This window comes from Sinohyriopsis cumingii, chromosome 4 (assembly GCF_028554795.1).
Source record: "Sinohyriopsis cumingii isolate HCF-2022 chromosome 4, ASM2855479v2, whole genome shotgun sequence".
NCBI lineage: Eukaryota > Metazoa > Mollusca > Bivalvia > Unionida > Unionidae > Sinohyriopsis > Sinohyriopsis cumingii.
In genome coordinates this window covers 75,520,613-75,545,555 of record NC_142964.1, presented here as the reverse complement: position 1 = coordinate 75,545,555, position 24,943 = coordinate 75,520,613, and the positions used below count along the sequence as shown (strand labels likewise).

Below are 24,943 nucleotides of genomic sequence, written 5' to 3'. Positions count from 1 at the left end.
AGATCTCAAATATTAATTTTTTTCTCAAGAGATAGCTTTAATTCACTCACAAATGGATGAAGACTTTACCTGTGACTCTGGCATACAAGGTGACATCCATTTCTGATGTGGTAACAGTTACTTTTCCCACCTTCCAGCCAAGTAATTGCTTTAACCCTCTACCCAAATGACAAAAACTGCCTCACATTTGAATCTGACGTATTGATGCCTTTTTACATTGTCAGTATGATTGGAGTTATGATTACAGGAGAGATAAGAAATGTTTGTACATCAATTCACATGATATGTTGTCACCATGGAGAGGATCCAAACATGGGCCATTTTCCTGGTCCATCATTTGAGTGAAATCCCAGGGACTGATGTTGAATTCAACTGTCAGTGCCCTGAACTGGTAAATGGTGTCTTTGTAGGTGACTTGTGGGAATTTTCTGGAAGTGTGTGAATGGCAACATGAAGATACACATCTTTTAAGTCCACACTGATTGCGTAGTCTCCCTTCTTTACAACATTTAGAACCCGTCGTGTTGTTTCCATTGTGAACCACAAGGTGTAAATGGATTGTTTGAGTATGCTTAGGTCAATGACAGGGCAAAGAGTGCCATGTTTGTAACTGAGGGAACCCTGGACAAAGGCTTTGTTGAATGTCAGATCCACACCAAGTTTTATTTAGAATAATCAACATATAAGAAAAAGTATTTTAGTGAAAACACCAATCCTACCATTCATCCAGGACTAGAAGCAAAAACTGAACTTTCAAGATGCTCCCCATTTTGCAATGTATGGTGTCAGTTTGGCACTGTTTTCATTTATAGCCATCGACACATCACATTATTTTTTTTTTTTTAAGACTCACTGTCAATGTGAGCATCTATTCAGGAGGACTAAAGAGATTTTTAAGATGGCCACAATGATGGCAATGTTGGATGTAAGATTGACACCATTTTCATATAGGACCAACAAGTGTTAAAAAGAATTCTCTTTGTTAAAACCCTGTGGCAACAGGATTCTCTCTTTGGGAAGAGTTGCTACAATAAGATTTTCAAGGTGGTCCCAAAAATCAGGCATGGGAGATGAAATTATATAAAACCTTTGTGTTTTCTTCATGTGAAACTCCTTTTATTTCAGATCTTTTTTTGGGTCAGTTAGATCAATTTCTTTAGAGCTTTTTTATCAGCAAATATTTTAATGTCTTGGAGGGGTGGTGCTAAATATCTGTTTTGCACATGGCGCTGTATTGCCTTGAGCCGGCCATGATGGCATGAAAAGTGTTTTAATATGTTCATCTGTTCTGGAAAAGTGGCACCAACAAGATTTTCATGACGGCTATGTAGTGGCCTTAATAGATATCCAAGGTACACTATTTTCATACGGGACCAACGTGACCTAAAGATGAACCTGTGTGCCAAGTTTCATGACTTCATTCCAAGTAACTTGCGAGAAGCAGTGATAAAAACTACCAATGGATGACAGGCAAACAGGCAGGTAATAGACAAAGCATGCGGGACCATTGCTCAAAATCTGGTCTTTGACCAGCAGAATTAATTCTAATTAGTTCTGACATATGTAGGCAAAAAGCAAATGTGATAAATCTGTGCTCAGAAATATTGCTATTTCAACCATCACATTCTTTCTATTATAAATGCTGATTATGCGATGGAGTAAAAGCAAGAACCACGTTCTCATGTTGCATGAGATCTGCCCAGAATCTGAATTATGGAAAATTCCACTAATGTTTACAGGCGCTTATGTACTGCAGAGATTCTTACCCTAGTTGACTTTATGAGCTATTTTGAGTTTGTTGTTGGTGATGCACACAGTGTGCTGGTGTTAATAGTATAGAGAGGCAAGTGGCAGCAGAGCCCGTTCTAAAAAGCATTTTTTAGGGCTGTTTACTGGAAACACACACTGGCTTCAAAATCTAGTTACATTTTACTGATGTGGCTTTAAATGTATTAGCAAGCCATATTTGAGGGCTACAATCGCTGGTCTTTATTCACAAATTAAACTCCAATTGTTTATTTGCACAAGCACCATGTGATATTAAGGGCAGGATTAATTACTGCTTGTCTAAAGATATAGATGAACTAGTGTTGAAGAGTTGAAGTGTTCAACTAATATAATTTGTGTAATCCCATGGCATTTTTGTGTTATGTATTGAATCATGCTATAATAAAGGGTACAATAACAAGAGACCTGTAACAGGGTCCATAACATTACTGTGTTATTCATGGAGTCATGTTATAATAAAAGGCTGTATAGTAAAATGGAACTGGTCCAAGAACTTAATGTCATAAACTTGTAATAAGGTTATAATATAGGGCACTACACTAAAAGAGAACTTGAACAGGATCCATGGCACCATTTCAAATGAGAACTGTAACAGACCTGCCAACACTGACGAGTCTGTCTCAGTAAGGCAGTTGATTTTTTCCCATATGTTTGACCAGTTTTCAGTAATGTGTAACAAAATACCATAAACTGTTATTGTGAAGCTGGAAAACATAACTAAAAGTTCGGTATTTGGAATGTGCAGCGAAGATAAACATTATGTTCAACTGAAAAGTTTGTAAAGTACGCTTAGACTTTATTTACCACTAGTACAGTTGCAAAATTTTTAGTTCCAAACCCTATGGAGCTCAATGGCTTGTTGCTATCTCTCAACTTGATGTAATTCTTAGAAATTCTTTTTTCCATTTCACATGACGATGGCAATCATATTTCCTGCCATGAGTCATACTCAAATTGGCATATGATGTCCAATAAACATAATTGTGTCCCTTCCAGCTTTTATTCACAAGAATCTGAATATTCCTTTTTATTTTTCTGTGTTAATTATTAACACTTTTCAAGAGGCTTATTTCGCCTTTTGTTTTAAACATGCATCGCTTGCTGGACGCCATTGTAAAAAAAAAATCTATGATCAACAGTTTGCATATGTAGACACTTTGCATGAACAAATATGTGCAGTTTAAAGTGTCTGATGTGCTGCTGTAAAGTTAGTCTGGTTCCCTGACCAATTTCACTACTTCTAATATGAAACCCAGATCCAAATCAAACACGGATGAACAAACTTTCCAGAATGTTCGGCAATGATCATTTTTCCATATCTTTTGCTTGTATGCCGTAAGTCTGTATTTTAAGGGTAATTTTCATAAGACTTATGGCAAAATTGTAAGAGTTGGCAGGTCTGCTTTAATACGGTCCATGGCATTACTGTTATATCTGGAATTGTGTTATAATAAAGGCCATTGTAACAAAGAAGAATTGTAAAAGTTCATGGCATATATGTACTAATATTATAATGAAGGTCACAAAGGAGAGTTGTAATCGAGTACATGGCTTAACTGTGTTGTATATGAAATTATAACGAATGTCACTATAACAAAAGAAAAGGGTGCATGTCATCACAATGTCATATCCAGAATCATGTTATAATAAAGGGGACTGTAACAAGAGAGAGCCGTATTTCCATTCAGGATCACCACATTTCCAATATTAAAGCTATAAAATAAACAATTTCTCAAAGATATCCATATTTTCAAGGGTCATATATAGACCAAGAACACAGGAAAACTTTTTTTAATTGATTTATATAGAGATAGTTACTCAATCTTGTCACAGAGATTCATAATTATGTTTCAATAATAAAATCATGCAATATCATACAGTATTTCCAAGATCTCTCAACTATACCAAACTGACAATTGCATTTTTGGGGGGTTACAATTGTGTTAGTCATATATCTGTGATGCATCTTCATGAACACACTGCACATTATCTGGCTGCTGCTCAATGCAAGTTCTGCCTCCAAGATGGTATAGCCCTGTGGGGAAAAAAAAAGATATCACTGATTTGATCTGTAGATAAAAATGTGTTGACTCTGATGCTAATTAAACCATAATCAAATAAGAATCATCTAAACATGACATATTCCTCCCAACTTATGTAAAAACTTATTACCCCCCAACTGTCCCAGTGGCCTAAGTAGTTAGAGCATCCTACTTCGATGCGGGAAGTCATGGGTTCAAGCATGGTCAAGTCATACCAAAGATTTGACTTGTACAAATGGTAAAGTGAACCCTGCTATAACACGATAATTGGGGTCCAAAAAATTGGACTGTGTTAATAGTGGGATTGCATTAATGAGGGGTTTTACAGTATTTAAATTTTTTCAGAGAACAATGCATTGGCACATATACATGTATTCATGTCTAACGTATATCATGAATAGGGTATCAACACCATTTACTATCATGCTGTCGTGGCATGCAATTCATCCATAATGCCTGTAATTCCATTGAAAAATTGCACATAGATTTAAAATATTCAATAATTCTGTCACAGATCATTGTGTCTGAATTCAACGTCTAATATATAACATGAACAGTATTAAAACCATTTACTTACCGTCTGATATCGTACTGTCATGGCATGCAGTTAATCCATGATACATGTAATTCTATTGCAAAAACTGCATCTATATTTAAACTATTCAGTAAGTTTATCACAGATCATTACGTGTCTGAATTCAATGGGGGAAAATAAAGCAAAATTAGGTTAAGAAAGATGAAGCACATGTACGCTTCATTATGTTCCAGGGTCAATGAATAGTGTCTGTACAAATTTAATACAGCTAAAATGTTCTCATATGCATTTCTGTATACCTTTGTCCATTGTAAATTCCTAATAATTAACACTTGTATGCCTATTCATCTGAACGACTACAGCAAGAATAATTAACAAACAACACATGCTTTCAGCGTGCATATAACTTTTACTTCAGATTTTGTGAATATCAAAAGAAACATGTGAAAAATACTTTTATAAAGATTTTTAAGCTGTACAATTTCATACCCTTTCAATTTCCAGCTCATAAAGTGGACATTATTTACTGGTCAACTGATAGTGTCTAATAACACCGCCAAGCCCAGCAAACATGTTGGTGGCTTTCGTTTTTTGATGTTTATTAAATTATGAGAATCTTTTATCAACCATTGCATTGTCTGCTGCTTGGTTGTGCATGCAGTTAAAGAGGAAACATGTTGGCTATTGTTTGAGCAATGACTGTATACAGAATTCATTGAAGACAACCACAAAGATGACTTACTGGCTTTACTCATGGATCAGTAACAAGTAACATTTCTGTTAATGTTTATTTTGGCATAACACTTGAAGAACCTGGTGAAATTGTTAAATGTCAAAAGCTAAATCATGATCAAATTATATTCAAATTCATATGTGAACTCTTCCCCCTAATGATAATAAACATTTTACACACTATTTCTCATATTTCAAAAAAAAAATTTTCTGGGTACGAGCGTGTGTGTTTGTGATTTGGATTTTTAACGTAGCTTTAACAATTTTTTTAGTCATATCACTACAATGTCTGCAGTGTGGCAGTTTATAGTGATGTCTAGCACTGGGGCATCATGCCGCAGACATGTGGAATCATGTCCCACCCAGTCACATTATCCTGACACCGGGCCGACCAGTCCTAACACTAACCTCTTAATTCTAGTGCCAAGCGAGGCAGCTGTTAATATCATTTTTGTAAGTCATTGGTATGACTCAGCTAGGGATAGAACCCCTGACCTCCCACATCCGAGGCAGATGCTCTAACCACTAGGTCACCAGAGTGGTACGAGAAAAATACACGTACAAATATTTAAAATTTGAGGAACCATGTCATGATCATATTGTATTCGAATTCATACATGATCTCTTCCCCAAAATGATAATACATTTTTTTATACACTATTTCATGTACTTTTTTTAAAACAATATTCTTCCGGGTACGAGAAAAATATATGTACATGTATTTAAAATTTCAGGAACCACACCAAGAACATATTATATTTGAATTCATACACAATCTCTTCCACAAAATGATAATACATTTTTTATACACTATTTCACGTACTCTGAAGAAGAAAAAAATTCATGTGCAAAGAATATATGAAATTTTGGGAGCCATGCCACGACCATGTTATATCCGAATTCACGTTATCGTGGGGCGCATTATAGTGGGGTCGCACTGTACTAGCAGCTGCCTCGCTAAGTGTTCAGCATTAAGAGTCTAGTGTTAGGACTGGCTGGCCTGGTGTGAGGATAATGTGGCTGGGTGGGACATGATGCTACATGTTGACAGCATGATGCCCCAATGCTTGATGTCACTATATACTGCCACACTGCAGACATTGCAGCGATTTGACTAAAATTGTTAAATCTATTTTAAAAATCTAATTCACAACACACACAGACACACACACCATCCACTTAATCTAGTATGGGTAATATAGCTATCACTATGCTCATGTATCTGTCCTGCCTGTCTGTAAACATTTTTATTTGTGAAGAATAACACTAAGTATATCTATAAATTTTGTATTATAATACCCGAGTGCTGTACCATAGGGTACTTTCAGTAAGAGTTTTAAAAAGCAGAGGACCAGTGTGATTTTAATGTCATTTCTGCTTGGCCCTTGCTGATGAAATGTCTGAACTATTTCCCTTGCAAGAAAAACTACTGCCCTCCCCTGATGAACTATTTATCATGCAAGAAAGACTAGTGCCCTCCCCTGATTTACTATTGGGTTTGCACGAAAGACTAGTGCCCTCCCCTGCTTAACTATTGGGCTTGCAAGAAAGACATCTGCCCTCCCCTGATGAACTAATGAGTGTGCATGAAAGACTACTGCTCTCCCCAGATGAACTATTAATCTTGCAAGAAAGACTACTGGCCTCCCCTGATTTACTATTGGGCTTGCATGAAAGACTACTGCTCTCCCCTGATGAACTATTAATCTTGCAAGAAAGAATACTGGCCTCCCCAGATTTGCTACTGGACTTGCATAAAAGACTATTGATCTCCCCTGCCAAACTATTGGGCTTGCATGACAGACTACTGCTCTCCACTGATGAACTATTTATCGTGCAAGAAAGTCTGCTGACCTCTCCCGATTTACTATTGGACTTGCATGAAAGACTACTACTGTCCTCCCCTGATGAACTATTTTATTCTAGTTTGAAATTTTAATATTGTAATGTTTTGCTTACTTACTTAAGTGTAAACCTCCTTTAGTATTCAAATTCTCAACCGGAAGTTGACTTTCACCGCCATTCACCGTGAGTAATAAATAACAAAACACGCTGTGTTAGTTATTGGAAGTTTATTAATAAGTGAAACGACATTGTAATATTAATTCATAATTTTGACAAATCAAACAAAATATTATAGCACAATTTATAATAGACAATTTGAAGCACAACAGGAAAACAAATTATCTCCGTCACTTAAGTAAGTAAGCAAAACATTACAATATAAAAATTTCAAACTAGAATAAAATAACGTCTTTTGAATGTTTTTATGTACTAAAAACTAAAAAATGAATGAACTAAGAAAGAATGTATCAAAGCTAAAAAATACCAGTCTGTCCTAGTGTACAAGTACATGATCATTGTCCCCCGCAAAATTTCCAGTTTCTGCTTAAAAAAAACCCCAGCATATTGACCGTATCTGGTGACAGCGATGCATGTTTCCTGTTTACAATGAGTCCTGCCCTCGAAAAAGCACTTTCAAATGGAACTGACATTTCAGGAATACAGAAATATTTTCGCACAAGGGCAGCCAGCCTGGGATATCGTGTTGTATTATCTCGCCAATACTGATGAATGTCACCATTAACATGAAGTGGCATCTCCAACAGATATGTTGCCAATTTGTCTACTGATGTTGTTGACAAATTTGTTTTGTGAATGGGTACTCATCATTAATTTTCAATGCCTCGGTTTTTCACTATGGTCGGTTACCCGGGTACCCACTGACAGCCCTACTGTTAATGCTTCCTTTACAGTCATATTCAATAATATCAATCATTTAAATAATTGAATAATATTTAACATCATTCAATAAAATTAAACAATATTTTATTGAGGAACGGTTTTTGTATTTTATGATTAAGTACCTTTTTCTCAACGTATTTCAGAAACAGTTTTCAGTTGACGTATAAGTTCGATATTCTATTTTTGTCTGTGATGGACCATTTTGGAACAGTTTTAGAAACTAAACTTTATATACAGAGCTTTAGAACCCCTAAAATAATAAAAATGCAAATCTGAAACTGAGTGAATAGCTCATGGTAAAGCAGTATCTATGAGAAGTAAATGGAAAAGATGACTACTTTTCATGTCCTTTTCAATAGTGTTTAGACACCCTGTAACCATGACAATGGACAGGTGAACACAAAACTGATGTCAGAAATAAATGTTAACCACCTCATATGTACAGTATACAAAATATAAGGACATTTGGAGAGGGGGCATAAAATGGCCCTTATTCAATATAGTCCTTTGGTAACAATTTTTTTTTATGTACTGAGTTACCATGTTTTGAAGACACCTACAAAGTGGAGGACAAAGTTCTTTCTCATGGCCACTGGCTATGAACCTGACATCAAGGATAGAAAATCATTCAACTTGTCTCAGCCAATGTCAAGATGAAAATATACCCATCAGCTAAGTTTGGCTAAAAATATAATTATTATTGTTTTGAATAAAAAAACATCATTATATTGGAACGACTCATGGTAATCATAGATATACCCATGAACTAAAACTCTATTCATACTTATTTACACTATTGTGTTCACAAGCCAGTACAGCTAAAAATCTGAGCCAAGATCTTTAAACTTAAATCAATCTCAGACTGCTGTCAACTTATTCTGTGGTAACATTATTCTTCTTTATTACACCCTTTAGCAACAGCAATATTTGTGTATGTGTATGACCAATGAACTGAATATGGGACACTCTGTAGTTGTCAATCTATGCCATATACCTGTATGCCACATGACATATAACTGAATCTGGGACACTCTGTAGTTGTCAATCTATGCCACATACCTGTACCAGATAACAATGACTTTGAATTGGACACTAATGAGGACAACATTAACATTGATTTTATTTCAGTGTATCAATTATATTTCTAATTAATGCTTTTTATGCATTATTTTTCATATCAGTTTTATTTGCTTTTTCCTAATTCTTTTCAAAGTCTTTTTTAAGCTGGGTAATAAGTATGGAACAATTATATTTTGATAACAAACTTTAATCTTTGCATTAAAAACATTTATTGTAGATTGCTAATTTTCATAGTTTGGATGAAATGCTACAAATGTGAAAGAAAACTATTGTCATTACCAAATGGTAGGAGTGTGGAAAGAATGCTCCTTTTCAACACTGCTGAGTGACGACACCTCTTGCACTACATTCAAAGACGGAATATAGTGACTATGATCCTCTACTAACATGTCAAACATCAGTGACTATATCAAGTTTAACAGTCATATACTCTTGGCCATCAAATGCTGCTGTTAACCTTCTGTGTTGTCACTGTATTTATACAAGTCTGTTCCATGATACTAACCTGTGAGGCATATGAAGTACCTGGCCCGTTCCACTGGGGCCTATATCTTTAGTGCGTTCTTTCCAACCAGCAGTGGGTTGTAACAATCTGTTGGGATCTCTGTCGACTTCTATCTCAACCTATCATGCAAACAAACAGTTACTATTATCATTAGACTCTTGTGCTGTTGCAAGGAACATATTTCCTATATCTACAATGTTGCGAACACTCACCCACCCCTCAATATTGTTGATGGAAAATACAACATCCCGTCATCATCACCTTCCTGTTACAATCACCTCTCAGCATGGTTGATTTTCCCTTTCCATCTAAATATTTTACTTCTCTCAACTGCCACCTTCCTTATGCAGTAAAAACTGACCCATAACAAAGGTGAACAGTTTAGTGAGACTTATCACTGTTTCATATAACTGAATGGATTTTCTATTTTTTACAGCTTTACAATCTGTCATCTTGTAAGGCTACATGTTTACACATTCATCTTCCTAATGTGCTTTTTTGTTACAGTTTATTTCCTTTACAGTTCTGGTACTTGACTTTTAATTGGTACTGTATGGACAGAATCATGCTGATGTACCATTAATACTTAAGCAATGGTACATACATACATACATACATACATACATACATACATACTGGAAGCCAATTTATTAAGTAAAAAATGTTTGTTAAATGATATTTACTTAATAATACCTAAGGAGCATGACTCTACCTTGCAAATCCTATCCTCTCATGTTAAGTTTTAGCTTTAAAAAAGATAAAAGTTGTCTGCCCACATACATACAAGAGTGATCTCCCCATGGAAGAAGAAGAAGAATTGGCTCAAAATCCCATCTATACTTAGTTACTACTAGAGCAGGATGCATGCTCTACTAGTGGGATGTAACTGCTGGGAAGTTTGAGAGTGTATCCATATTTTACTAAAAAAAGGCGGTTTCTTCTTAACATTACAGAACCGTAATATCCTGAGAGAATAAGTACAGGGTGTGGGGAGTTGCATCCTCTTACCCTGGAGCAGGTCCACTTCTGATCCCCTAAGACATGTGAGGCATGTTCAACCAATGAGACATAACTAGTCTCGGGCAGTAACTCCATAAGCCTCAATGAAGCTGACTGGGAAAATTATTTATATTACTAATCCAGCAGAAGTGAGCAATATCTACTGATAAGCTGCCAAATAACTTGGGGATGGAAGCCTATTGTGTTGCTGCTATAGGTTTCACCAAATCAGACTAGGTCCTTTGGGATGAAAGATCTTGGAGGTAAAACCTGAAAAGTTGTCTCTGACCTCCATCCCATATCTTGTATAATATCGATCAGGAAAACAGCTGAATTTGTTTGCTGCTGGTGGCAACTGCCCTAACCTCATGAGCCAAAATATGCAGCAATTTGATTTGATCTTGGGTTAATTCGCTATGCTGAGAGAAGGGCCAATTTTATCCAGGATGAAACAACCTAAGCTGAGATACCTTCCTTTCCCACTTTCAAAGGTAATAATCAACAAAGTCTCCTTCTTTGCACTGGCTCAGTTTATTTAGGTACCACTTTAAAGCCCGCCCCCAGGTCCTGTAGATGGTCTTGAGGTAAAGGGTCCAACACTGAAAGAGATTTCACCATAAGAAACTGATTGCCCATGAGAAGAAGGCTGTTACTGGCAATGAAAGCATGGGTTATGAGTGAAATCAAACCATCCCAAGGAAACTATTTGTCAACCAACAAGGCACATATTTTGATGATCCTGCCTGCTGTAGCCAGGGTGATTAGGAAGCATGTTTTCTAAAACAGCTGAATCAGCAACTTCCTCCAGGGTGTGGGTCACATAAGTGATTTCTAAATACATTATGATGTTAATTAACAGATAAAACCAGGTCATGGGCCATATAGAGCCTAACCCTGCACTAGAAAGCAGTTCAAATACAGTGATCCCCCTCTTATACAGCCACCCCTTCAGTACCAGGAAAGTGGCCTTATATTACGGGTGGGCTTTCCAGAGGGGAACTAAATTTTTCTGTGAGAAGTATATGTAATGTACATAGTAAGAAAGTTACATACTTCAAAGCTTTTAGTATCTTCTTTTAAAAGTAAATTAGTAAAAGGTTCTTTTTGTTTTAAGAATAGACTTATTTCCAGTTCTAGGAATGGGATTCCAAAATCTTTATTGTTGGAATCATGCCTGAAAATTTTAACAAGGTTTAAGTGAAAAATTGACTTCAAAAAGGTGAACTGAGGGAGGTGAGATTAATATTGATCAGAATGCTTAACTCTTTGTTCGCAGTGCAAACTACAAAGAACTACCAAGCAAACAAAGATTTATCACAATATGGTTTTGCTACCTATAGATATCTATAGGAGAACTGGTGAAGAAAATTTCTTTTTCTGTTATGCTCACCACATTCTGACATTTCAGCAGTGTTGACACATTGTGACACTAGACCGGTCATCATAACTTCTACTTTTAAAAAAATGGATATCAATATGGTACGGACTATGAAGTAATGAATCTACTTAATCAATCCAATCATCTCATCAGTTGGCCGAACTATACATGCATATTAAGAGCATGTCTTTAAATGACTCATGCAGCAATTCTGTCTCGATTGAAGAGTTCTTCAACCTCCACAATTTATGGCAAGAACTGAATAAATTTAGCTCCCAATGTTAAGTAAGGACTCAGTTATGTATTTAATTGTGTGATTAAGTGGTGGCTGAAAATTCCCCATTACACCCCCCTCCAGCTTTCAACAATCTCCGCAAAATTCAAGTGCTTATCCCAGTCTGGAACAAACGTATTCTTTCTTCCGACATTTCCCCAATTTTCTGGTAGCGCAGAAAACCCATGAAATATGACCATAGCTGGTACCAGAAATAAGTCCTGATGGGTCATCCTGGATCTGTTTGACAATGGTCAGTGATGCACTGTACTGATATGGATCCATAAGGTACCCAGCCTACTAGGACTGATAACAGCCATGGACTGTTCATGTCCATAAATCACTCTAGGTCCATAAAAGCAATGGCTACAATGGCATTAAATCTGCCTTAGAGTGAAATGGAACTGTTGTAGCACTACACTATCTGTCTCTTCCTTTTGTGCTTCTGTTGGTCTATAATAGGAATTGGGCACTAAGGCACTAAATTGGCCATTGAGCTCAATGACACTGCTGTACAACTATAATGGATGTCTCTTCCCTGTGATTGCCTGTGTTATGATGCAGAGATGAGATACATGATATTAGATCATCCCAATAACAAGTCCTTACCTGCATCAGGTGAGGCTGTGTCTGAGCTGGTATTGAATGCTGTCAGTCTGCTTTGAATGCCATAGTAAATAGAAATCTGCTGTGATTCCTACTGAGTTTTGGTCCTACAAACATTGGTTGAGGTTCACGATACCTGAAGTTATATGGTACTGATGACCCATAACTAGTTGCTACCTGCATCAGATGAGACTGTGTCTGAGCTATTGCTGTCGCTCATCCTCGAAAAATAATAGTATCATACCAATGCACGACGCAGAATCAGTGCAGTATTACTAATGGTGTTAAACCTCTTCTAATGGTAACCTATTTGTCTTCCTTTTAACTGTGTGCTATGCCTGGCAAAGACTGGCAAAATTTTCCCGTCCATAAATCCAGCGGAAGTCGCGAAGCCAAGTTTTGTGAAGTTGTTGGACAACCTGGAAAAGTGACGTGTTGTGACATTGCTAAAGGTCCCACCAGATCAAGCTAAGCTCTTTGAAATGAAGGATCTCTGACGTCAAAACTGGAGAATGTGGATTCAGATCTCCATCCCATGGCATGGATAATATCAGAGTACAGTTCCAGTCAAAGGCAACGCTGTTCATAATTTCTCTAACCTTGTGAGCCAAAACACATACAAATTTCTTGATATGCAGATCAAATAACCCCCTTAATCCAGGACGAATGGGTCTGTGTGTTTTACATTTTCCTGTCCCTGTTTGAGAGATAAAAGCAGGCATGATCTCCCTCAACGTCATTTAAAGATACCACTACACTTCAAGAATTGTTAATTTCAGAAGCTATGCCACGATCGTATTACATTCAAATTCATATGCAAACTTTTCCCCAAAATGATAATAAATGTTTTAAAACTATTTCTCGTACTTAAGAAATCTTTTCTCCCGGTACGAGAAAAATACACGTACATGTATTTAAAATTTCAGAAACAACGCCACGATTGTATTATATTCGAATTCATATGTAATTTCTTCCCCAAAATGATAATAAATTTTTATACACTATTTCACATACTTTGAACAAAAAATATTTTTTCATGTGCGAATAAATATATGAAATTTTGGAAGCCACACCACGAACACATTATTTATGAATTCACGTTATCGTGGGGCACGTTATGGCGGGGTCACTGTATATATATATATATATATATATAAAAATAATGATAATAATAATGAGGACTTTGTATAGTGCCTAATCTTTAGAAGCTCTAAGCGCTTTACAACATTAGACAACACCTATAAGATAAAAAACATATAATGATATGATTACAAAAACAAACACCATGAAATTAGAAAACATTAAAAAACATGCTGAGAATATTTAAGGTAGGAAACATTATTAGGACTTTAAGTTTGTTCTTGCAGTCAAAATAAGTGAGTTTTGAGAGCCCTCTTGAATGTGATCACTGTGTCTTTGTGTCTAAGTTCAGTGGGCAATTCTTTCCACGTTGCTGGGCCCTGGTATGCAAAAGAACATTGTTCACTGACTTCGTTTTCATACTTGGAATAATGAGTATACGATTGTCAGAAGAAGAGCGTAAGTATCTTGCTGGTGTGTACACATGGGTGAGGTCGGATAGGTATGATGGACTAGAGTTCGACAGTGAAACGTAGCACAGAAAACAAATTTTGTGTTTGATTCTGGATCGACTGGATAGCCAGTGTAGGGTACAGAGCAGCAGGAAGGTGTGCTCTGATCGTGGTACTCTAAGTATGATCCGAGCAGCTGTGTTTTGAACTTTTTGAAGTTTCTGGATCAGATATTGAGATATATACACACACAGTGGTCCCCCTTATGTATGGCCCCACCAACCAGTGGCCACCCACAATTTATGTCCAGAATCCCTTGGCACAGATGAGTTTGTGTTCAAAAGAACCCCTCAAGAAATGCCACCCCTCTAACGTGATCAGTGACCAACATATGTAAAATTTACCCCTCACAAGTGGTCATATTTTATTATAAATATATGTCCAGAACCAATATTTAATTATGATATGGTAAGTAATCCGATTATCTTTCCTGATGTTGGTTTCCGGATGTCAGATTTTCGTTACTGAAAGAAGTGTTGGCTGAAGTACATGTACCACTAAGGTTATTATTATTATATCATCAACACCAATGTTTGCACGAAATGGGGTCAGCAATGTATTGATAGAGCTTTGGGTTTGACACAGCAGATTTTTTTAAAACTGACAATTATGACCGGATGTAATTGTCAAGATCATAACATGGTCAGATAGAAATGGAGTCAGCAATGTTTTGATAGAGCTTTGGGCTTCACACAGCAGATGGATTTATTTATTTATTTTAAATTGATAATTACGACTAACATAATTGTAAAGATCATAGCATGGTCAGATAGGCTAAAAATAGATTTTGCAGATTAACACATGATACATACAGAAACAATCAACTTTGAACAAAACAGGGTACCAGGCAAAGACTGAAAAATCACGTGACAGTACATGTATCACTTCCTTTATAATAAGATTTTTCGTGTACAAAAGTTTTGTCTGCAAAATTAAATTGCAGTACTGTACAATTAGCAACAATGGAGTAAATCTTTACAAAACTTTAACATATCACATAAACAAAAAAATAATACTTTAGAAGAAAAAGTAAAAGTTATTCAACTTGACGACAATGGGAAGAGTTCACTTGTCGAAAGATTTCATGTTGGGAAGACTCAAATAAACAAGATCGTAAAAGATGTGGAGAATATTTTCTAGCAGTGGGAAAATGGAGTAAATGGAAAGAGAATAATTTTATATGCGAAACAATATAAGTACCAAGATTTAAATAACGTTTTTCAGTGGTTTTGTAATGCGTATGCCAAGACTATCTCACTCACATTTCACGCCCAAGAATAAGAACTATTAATTTATGTTACTTGAAATAACTCTGTTTTTAAGACAAGAAGAACATTTTAATAATTAATGCTACTTTTAAATGAAGATATTAACTGCTTAAAGTTATATGTAGCTTTCCTACTATATATACATATACATCTCACAAATATAGTCCCCCTCTGGAAAGGTCATCCATCTTATAAGGCCACTTTTCTGGTGCAGAAGAGGTGGCCGTATAAGAGAGGGACCACTGTATATACTATGTTGAAAGTGCTGATACTGTTCTGACTTGGATATAATTAACATTTTATTGTGAATCTATTCTACAATATACCCCTCTATTGCTATCTGCATTGGTGAGTTCGAACAAGTAATGCGTATGATTGCTTGTCCTTACAACATCTGCTGTATGGACAATGGCTTCAATAGCACATCAACAGACTTTCATTTCCGTAAAGAAAGCCTTATTTCCCTACTGGCAGCCTTGCTGATTTACCTCTTCTGTAGAATCTTGGCCTGTATCTGGTTTCAACTGGAATAACCAAAGCTCTAAGCATATTTAATTAGCGTGTAAATAACACTGCATAGCCACATGGTTGTTGTGAAGATGTATATCATAATTAAAGCAAGAATTAATTGTTGATTTAGAGGTGTTAATTGATAACAGAATATAGTAGTGTCATAATACACGAGAATTATCACAATCATCAGGTAACTGAAAATACAGTCTTATTTCTCTTTGCAAAAGCCAGAAATAAAAACCGCCCTGAATAAATATGGTCTTGTACACTGATACAGTTTTGTTTCTTCTCTCTCTCTCTCTCACACACACATGTTTGCGCAAATTAACTAAAACGTGTTTTCAATTTATTTATTTTTATTGCAATTTGATGAGGTCATTGTTGCTGTAATCACATAAGTTGCACATAATTTCTTGATAATGTTGACTAGTATCGTTTTGTACAATTTACCAATAAATAATACCCATAACTAATACATGTTCAAACCATCTTAGTGATTTTACCAACATTACACAACGTAACAGCTACATATGCTCTAAATGCAGATGAGCTTGTGCACTGAGACATTATCCACTCTCTCTCTTGTCACTAATAACAAAAAAAAATCTTTTTGAGTATTTTTATTGTAATTGGATTCTTGAGTTGAGAGCAGAAATTATAAGGTTATTTTGTACATCTGTTCCGTTAGGTTGTTGAGTAGTGTGTGTTCTGTAAAACTTGTTCGGGTATAATCCCTTTATTTTTCATACACGGTCAGTATCACAAAATGATAATTATTTATCTTACATATAATTTTTTGTACACTGGAATTAATTATTTTTTTGTGTACGAAAAATGACATGAATACGGTAGAGAGAGTATACTTTCATTGTGAAGCAAGAACTCATCCAACTTGTAAATTTGTTGATTCTGGCTTTTGTGAGGTCTCTCGTGGTGAAAGCATGCTTCTTGGCATGAGCAGAAGTTGCAATAGATATGGGGTTTTGCCACCAATCCATATATCAAGGGGAGATCACTTTTGCCCGACCGCCACCTAGGTGGGCAGACAACTTAGCTCTTTTCAGCTAAAATTTTATCTGGGAGGGCTGGATTTGCAAGGTAGTAGTAGTGCTCCTAAGGTATTATGATTGGGTAAAGTATTTAAAGAAGAAATACACCAACTTAATTTGCTTCATGGCATATACCTAAAATGGTAAATTCTTGATTTGTATCGATCAAAGAAATACATGAGACTTTAGATGAGTATGCTGCATTATGTGTCAGCAGTTTTAAATCTACTGCACTACCTGACTCTTCAATCTCTCAAGTCTTTTTTCCTTTTCTTTTTCTTCCTCTTGTTTTGCTTTCTCTTTAGCTAATTTTTCTTGTAAAGCCTTTTCATCCTGAAATATATAATTATGCATAAATCAAACCATTATGGAACCACAAATACACCAAAGTAATGCAAAAATTGATTCTTTTTTCTTTCAGTTGACAAGCAGAATATTTTTTATCAATCCACAGCTATAACACAGGTAATTTGGCAGGCTTAACCTGTTCATGTGCACTATTTAAATTTCAAAGATCAATTGATCTTTTTCTTCCCAAAATATACCAATTAAACTTGTACTGAAAGCATTGCAAAAAAGAAAAGAGAAAAAAAAAGAGAAAATAATAAATAGTAATGAACATAAATGACTGGAAAAGTATGAGCATGTTTTTAGTTTTTTCTTATGGTTGAGAAAGAAGTCATAAATTTTAGGCACCTTTGTGAGCAATTTGATACACATATGGTGACACCCATTCATCATTTTTTCTTTCATTTCATTTTGCTTTCTTTCTTGGTACCTTTACTATTTTTAAAACATTGTAACACAGACACACACACACACACATATATATATATAAATTCTTTTTCTTAAACTTTCTTCCTTTCCTCTCCTGATATATCTTTCTATTTTTATAAAGTATGTAGATAAAAGCATTTGCTCCAAATTATCTTCAACTTTCTCGTATTTCTTTCTCATATTCTCTTACATCCCTGTACTCACCTTGAAATATGCAGAAAGTTACACAGGGACAAACACAGACCAGTCTTATTTATTCAACAGGCTTGAAGGAAACTTTGAAGATAAAGGCAAACTTGACTGTACTATATATTTTTTTTATTCCCTTATAGAGTCAAGTACATAGACATTTCTTAGGCAGTTTACAGTATAGGTGAGTAGTCAATCTGCAACTGAAATACACTCCCCTCACAGACACTTGGTGCTATTTCCTAAGTTCACCTCTGTAAATGGTTGCTAACTAGTACTTAATACAACACTTTCTCAAATGCTGTTCTGCAGGATATTTCCTCTCAAGTACGAAAATAACTTATTCATTCTTATAAGTCATATATGCTTGACTATTATGAGATTAATAGGCCACTCACAAGTTACTTATACTTTCCATACACCATGAAGAAAGTGAAGCATCAGTATGTGTGATTACTGTATGCTAATTTTTTTCACCGTTAACTTTACATTATCAGAAATGTTGGGCCACATTTACAGATCAGTGCATATTTTGAAGTTCTTGAAAGTCAATAGTAAATTATTAATAATGAGTGCCCTATTGGGCCCCATTTACAGATCTGTACACATTTTGAAGATTGCTTAGTTGTATCAAAAGCAATAAATTTTGTGTGTACAAAGTGAAGCAAGTGAACTAACAACTTTTAATCTGATAGGGCTGGATTTGCAAGGTGGTAGTAGTTCTCCTAAAGCATTATGATTGTGTAATATTTTTAGAAGAAATATGTGATTCTGTTGTTAGCAAATCATCTTAACCAAATCCTCGTTGTTTCGTTTCTTTTCAAAACAGGCTTTAGTTACAGAACTGCATGACAAGATTCAGCTTATATTTTGTAACCAAGACTTTAGTTATATTTTGGATAAATTCAACTCACCAGGTCAATCTACCTACCCTTTCTCTAAACCTGACAATCTCCCTCGCAGATATCTGCCTTTGTCTTTCAAGCTCCTCCCTCTCCCATTCTTCTTGTTGTCGTTTCAAAAACTCCTCTTCCCTTTGTTTCTCTTTTTTATATTCATCTACTTTAGCTTTCAACTCTATCTGTAAGAAGTCAAGAATTTACCCAGTTTATCACAAGTTGGGATCAGTTTAATTTATGGCCTTACACATGTCCAAACCGTACTTTGCATAACAAAAGAAACTGGCTTAAAACCTTTTTCCTACTGAAGACATCCAAAAGTGTATTGGTATGCTAAAATCAGAGTCTGTATGTTTGTTTTTAAAAAGTATTACTGTGAAAGTTACAACTTACAGACATCATTCTCACAAACGATGAACAAATGGAATTAATGAATAAGTAACATGTAAAAGGTGCTTGAAAGAATTGCATAAAAACTTCTTATTAAATTTCCATTACTTTTCATCCATTATATTAATGGGAGCCATATCTTTGTCTCTGATTCTATTTTAAGCTCTGCAATCACTTAATCTAATTTGATTATTCAGTAATCCATTATATTTCAGTCACAGAAATTCTGTTTATTTTAAAATGTGCACTTACTAAAAATTTTAAAAGAATGTTACATGTATTTGTATGTAAAACAAAAACATTCAATTTCATTTATGAAATAGCCTCGTGTGATCACTCTTTGATGCTGACAGTGACTAAAAGATATTGAAGATCAAGAACAAAAAATGGCAGTCATATGAATGAACTTTCCTTTGAAAATAAAACTGATCAGGGAATGGACAATTTTCCTGAGTTTTTGAAACTTAGTTCAGTAGGAGTGTATTTTGTCCGTGTTGTGCTCACCTGCTGCTGTTTCCATTCATCTTCTTTTTTAGCTTTCATTAACTGTTCTCTAAGTCTCTTCTCCTCTGCTTGAGCTTTCTCCAGTTCCTTTTGAAACTGTGGAATTTGATGATGGGAATAAATAATAAATGCTAACATCATTATTTAATGTTTGAAGAAATTTTTAAGTTTTCTCTAACATCATTACAATTTTTGAAGGATTAATGATCCTTTTCAAGTATAATTTTGGGAGAATTACATGCCATAGTGAAGCAAATGATGACAGATAGAGTTACATGAAAACATCTATTATCCAAGTCAAGACATGCTGTCAGTGAAACTGAGTTATTAATGAGTGTTAATAATGACAATTAAATTAGTTTATCTAATGCATCAGGTCCATAACCCATTTCATTGGTTTGACTGTATTATATAACTTTAGGTACCATACCAGAAAAGTTCTTTTTTTCCAATATTCTGACTGCTCCAAATGGACTCTTGAGGACTCTTTTGAGGACCCTTTTAAACAGACATACTGCATTTACATGCACTGTAATTGGACTCCATTTGATGATTTTAAATTCTAAATGTTTAATCCTGATCCAGAGTTACATGGGTCACAATCAATTTATTTTTTGTATCAACATTTTTGGCATGAGTGTATTGGCTACAAAGAGAGTTAAACAAGTACACCACTCTCTCAATAACTCGTGCCCTGATAACTTGCAAAACTGCTTATAACGCAGGGTCAGGTGTGGATCCCATTTTTTAAAACCAGAATATACCCCAAAAATTGATCCCTATTTCTTGAACTTGATGAAAATCATGATCAAAATTGGTAACTGAAACTTTGATATATCACTTGTTTTATGGTAAAAAATGGTAGACAGGTCCTGGAAATTTAAATCAACTTTTTGAAATTATCAACTTTTAATAAGAAGTCATATAATTGATTTCATTTTCTTTCCAAACAACATTCTAAGTACACCATAATTAAAGATATTCAAGGAAATTTCGATCATGAAAATATCACTTATGCCTAGTGTAGGCAGTACATTAATATTTAAAAGCCAATTAAATAATTTGTATTAAGCGAAATTTGTGTTTTAATTCTATATTTTAGTTCCTATTAAGTGCAATCATCATAAATGCAATGTGTATTTACACAAAAAATATGTCACTCTACTGTAACAGCTATATTCGCAAGCATTTCTTTGAGAACCTAATTAAATATTGACCGTGTTTTGATAACTGACTTGCAGAAGTATTTGTTGTATTGTTGCGCTGAATTAAAAACTGGCCTCCATTGTATTATCACGTTAATTATGTCTTTTGAATCAAATAAAGGAGGTGGAATAAAAGAAACGTTAAAAGGCATCCAAATCCTACATACTTAAAATCTAGCAGCATTGGTCGTATGTCAGGTGAACTCACTTCAGTTGATCAATCAAACACTGTTATATATGTCATTGTGTATGTAACATAAACTACATTAAATTAACCGACTCATTCATAATTGTGATCAAAGATAGCCAACCCTTGAAAATTTAGCCATGAGTAACTCGCAATTTGTTTTGACAACTCACTAGCCAAAGAATGCCAACAACAGGTGGGATAGGGTGGGGACGAGGAGGACGATGACAACTGTCAACTTCAAACATATAATAGGTTCAGGTAAATAAAAAAGACTGACATTACATATTTGTCTTTGTTTTAATAATAATAATCAATACTTTGGTTGTATGACTTCTTTTTTTAACATAATAATTGTAGTATTTTATAAAAACATTTTACCTAACCTATAAATCTGCCATTGCAAGCTTGCACTTTTGTCAACCCACGTGACATTTGCCTGGAGCCATTAAGTACCATTTGTCGATGGCTTGACTGGATTATAAATCTCGGCTGGTGGTCTGTTAACAACCAGCTGTAACAGATCACGCAGGGTGGAAGTGTCATAAGCCAATCATTGTTTTGTTTTAATTCTGTTTACAAAACAGAACCATCACTCACATGATGCAGCTGAGACAGCAACACAAGCTGTGGCTTCTAAAAACTTTTAACTATTTCAAAATTTTTTAAAATAGCTATAGTAAATATCACTGTAAATACTAATTAATAATCCAAACACAGGTTACCCAGCAAAGTGGGGGACGAATAAAAGACACTGTGAACACAAAATTGAAAAGAATGAACTTAAAACAAAGCATGCAGAAACTAACACACAGCATGTGATACCCATATTATGTCTGAGTGGGACAGGGTGCTTGCTGCTGACGCAATCAACTCTTCTGAATCCAAACTGATCTGAATATTGCCGAGTTACTTCCGTACAGATGCACAGTTGATAATACGCCTAGAGGTGGGTATGTATGCGCCAAATATGCTTCTATACATGCCTTTCATCCATGCATGGCATGCATTCAAAATGTATAAGTACATTATTATTGTTATTCTAATTCTATGTTCTCAGCAATCCTGACTTGCATCTAAACTGAAAACTCTAGTCCAATTGATTGCCAGTCAATAAATTGTTTTTTTTTTAAAAAGTAGATAGAAAATCACAATTTAAAAAAAAAAAAGCCATATGATAGCCTATTTGTTATATTCTGAGCTTGCAAATGACATTTTTCCACTAGCAAATTGTGAGCTTGCGAGTGGGATTTTTGAAGGTTGAAGATAGCAAGGCAACTAAATGAAACAAATAATTCGTAAAATAAAGAGCTTGGTTCAGAGTGGATGATAAGGAGTTTCAATATTACTTCCAATGAAATCATGACATCAATACTGCACTAATTGAACAATATGCAAATCGAGTTTCGATGTAGACGAATGTCTCGCAAAATAAATGTCTCTACTTTTTATGTAAAAAAATGAATCTTGTTTGGTGGTGTATCAACAGTTAATCTAGTTCCCTACTACTTGGCAGTATACTATTAAATACAATTCCGGGAACCAGACTAATCAACAAAACAAAAAGCAGTGATGTAATACACAGACGTTTTCGTGTACACATGATAGTTGTTGAAACCAGTTGGAACGACTTTCACATGTTGGATGTTTTGAAAATAAATGTTATTAATACAGAATAATGAACAACTTCATTTGAAAGAGGATTTAGTCATTAAACAGCCCAGTTCCTTAGCACACCTGCCACCCCTGGGTTTTCTCTAAACCTAACATATTTTTTTCAATTTTAGGAGGTCCATCAGTAACTTGCGCCCTCTCTTATAGTGCGGTCTATGTTTGTGGACTCTGTTGTACGTGAGTTATCAAGGGAGAGGTGTATTTCATTGCTTCCCCATTTGTTCCTTGAAAACTAAAAGTTAAAGGCCATCCCGTTATTCTTACTTAATCCAAGTTGACAGCAGGTGCCACACATATTGTAATCCAGACTGACAGCATGTCCCACATACAAGGTAATTCAAGTTGACAGCATGTCCCACACACAATGTAATTCATGTTAGCAGAATGGCTGACATACAATTTACTGCCTATAATAATATTTTGATGTATTTAGTAAAAATTCAGCATGTTCCACTTATTTTTAGCAATGATCACTGGCAATACACCTAAAAGGAATTATCTTGTTATGGATGAACATTTCCCAAATAAACATATTTGCCCTGAAGAATTGCCATGTTCTGTCTCAAACAAATCAACAGCTCCTTGGACATGTAACTTTAAGAAGGGGGGTAACATGTAAGATTTGGACAAGCCTAAAAGGATTGGGCTCTCCTATTTCTTGAACACTCTGAAGATGTGAGATTTTGTGCAAATTTTAACATGCTAGATAATAAAAAAAATTGTGATTTACAGTGCTTACCCTCCAAGAATTGAGTTTAGATTTTCTCTCTCTTCTTTCCTCTTCAATAATCTCTTGAAGCTTTTGTGGTGTGGTATCTTGATCCCCTGGTTCTTCCGTTGCATTAGCAAGTATGTCTTCCTTCTCCGCCTGGGTTTAATAATAAGATTTCCATGTCATAGTGTTTTGACGACTCATTGTTTGTGAACCAACACAGTATTTTTTTTTCTTTCAAATTACATATATTAAGGTCAATGAAATCACACTGTGAAAGGAGAGTCATTAATTGCAATGAACTCTGTTACAATATCCTAAAGAAAATGTTTATCAAAAGATACATAGAAATGAACCAGAAATATTAATCCGTCACCAAATGTTTTGTAATTGCATACAATAGAATTAGAAGGATTTAAAATTTTAAGTGGTTTCAGAGATAAAAATATTTTTCTTAATATACTCAGAAAAGCTGCTGATAGAATTTCCCATTACATTAGGTCCGTGAAGCTGAGATGTAGTTCATTAGTTGCTGCTTACTGCATGTACTCACTTATAAACTGAGTTCAACTGCAAACAGCACAAACCCATCGTGCTATGGCAAATTAGGATCTTTGTTGTTTGCAGTTTGACTCGACTTAAAAGCAAATATGTATGGTATGTTTTGAAATGTTTTGTGTAGCCTTTTAGTTGGTCAACTTATTTGCTTTCTTTACCAGACTTGCCAATCCTATTGCATATCTGTAATTTGATTTTTCTTGCTACTATTTCAACTGATAGTAGAACTAAGCCACGTAATTCAACTAAGTCCAAATTACATCCACAATTCTGTGCATTATGCAAGCTTTGTGTAATGACTGGTACCCTGATTTTTGTCACAAGTATAACAAAACTTTTTCTGTAGCTGTACATTGAACATCTTTAAATACCATTCATAATGATGTTTATTTGCTTCATGGGCAGCAAAAGATGCATAATTTTGTCTTGCACTGTTAACTGTTTTCTTTTTGTTGGAAAATGGTACATATGCCCCAGAAAGAAACTACTCAGTACTGTGCATTTCCATTATATCTTCCCATTGTCATCACATCATCTATACAAAGCATTATATTTTAACTCATAATGCTCCCTAAATATCTCATTAATATTTTCATTATTTCTATTTTCAGATTACCAATAATGGCAGACAGAGACATGGGTGGATATACTGTAATTATGTGCAATGTTGCTTCATTACCCTGGCTATCAGGTGTCACACATGTTTAGTAGGAAAATGATGATACTGACATGTACCAATATT

The 24,943-nt window shown here is 35.1% G+C and overlaps 1 protein-coding gene across 1 annotated transcript in view; it reads right to left on the bottom strand.

Annotated features, from left to right (window-relative positions):
• Nucleotides 1–3,571: 3,571 nt before the first annotated feature.
• Nucleotides 3,572–24,943, bottom strand: part of LOC149801476 (coiled-coil domain-containing protein 112-like) — a 48,354-nt gene continuing 26,982 nt past the window's right edge. Inside the window, exons 9-14 of the mRNA XM_089955625.1 lie at nt 23,671–23,799; nt 19,866–19,961; nt 19,004–19,153; nt 17,344–17,439; nt 9,428–9,546; nt 3,572–3,823 (exon numbers count right to left, since the gene is read on the bottom strand). Of these exons, the coding sequence (XP_089811751.1) occupies nt 3,790–3,823; nt 9,428–9,546; nt 17,344–17,439; nt 19,004–19,153; nt 19,866–19,961; nt 23,671–23,799 (624 nt within the window). The 3' untranslated portion in view covers nt 3,572–3,789. The remainder of the gene's footprint in view (nt 3,824–9,427; nt 9,547–17,343; nt 17,440–19,003; nt 19,154–19,865; nt 19,962–23,670; nt 23,800–24,943) is intronic.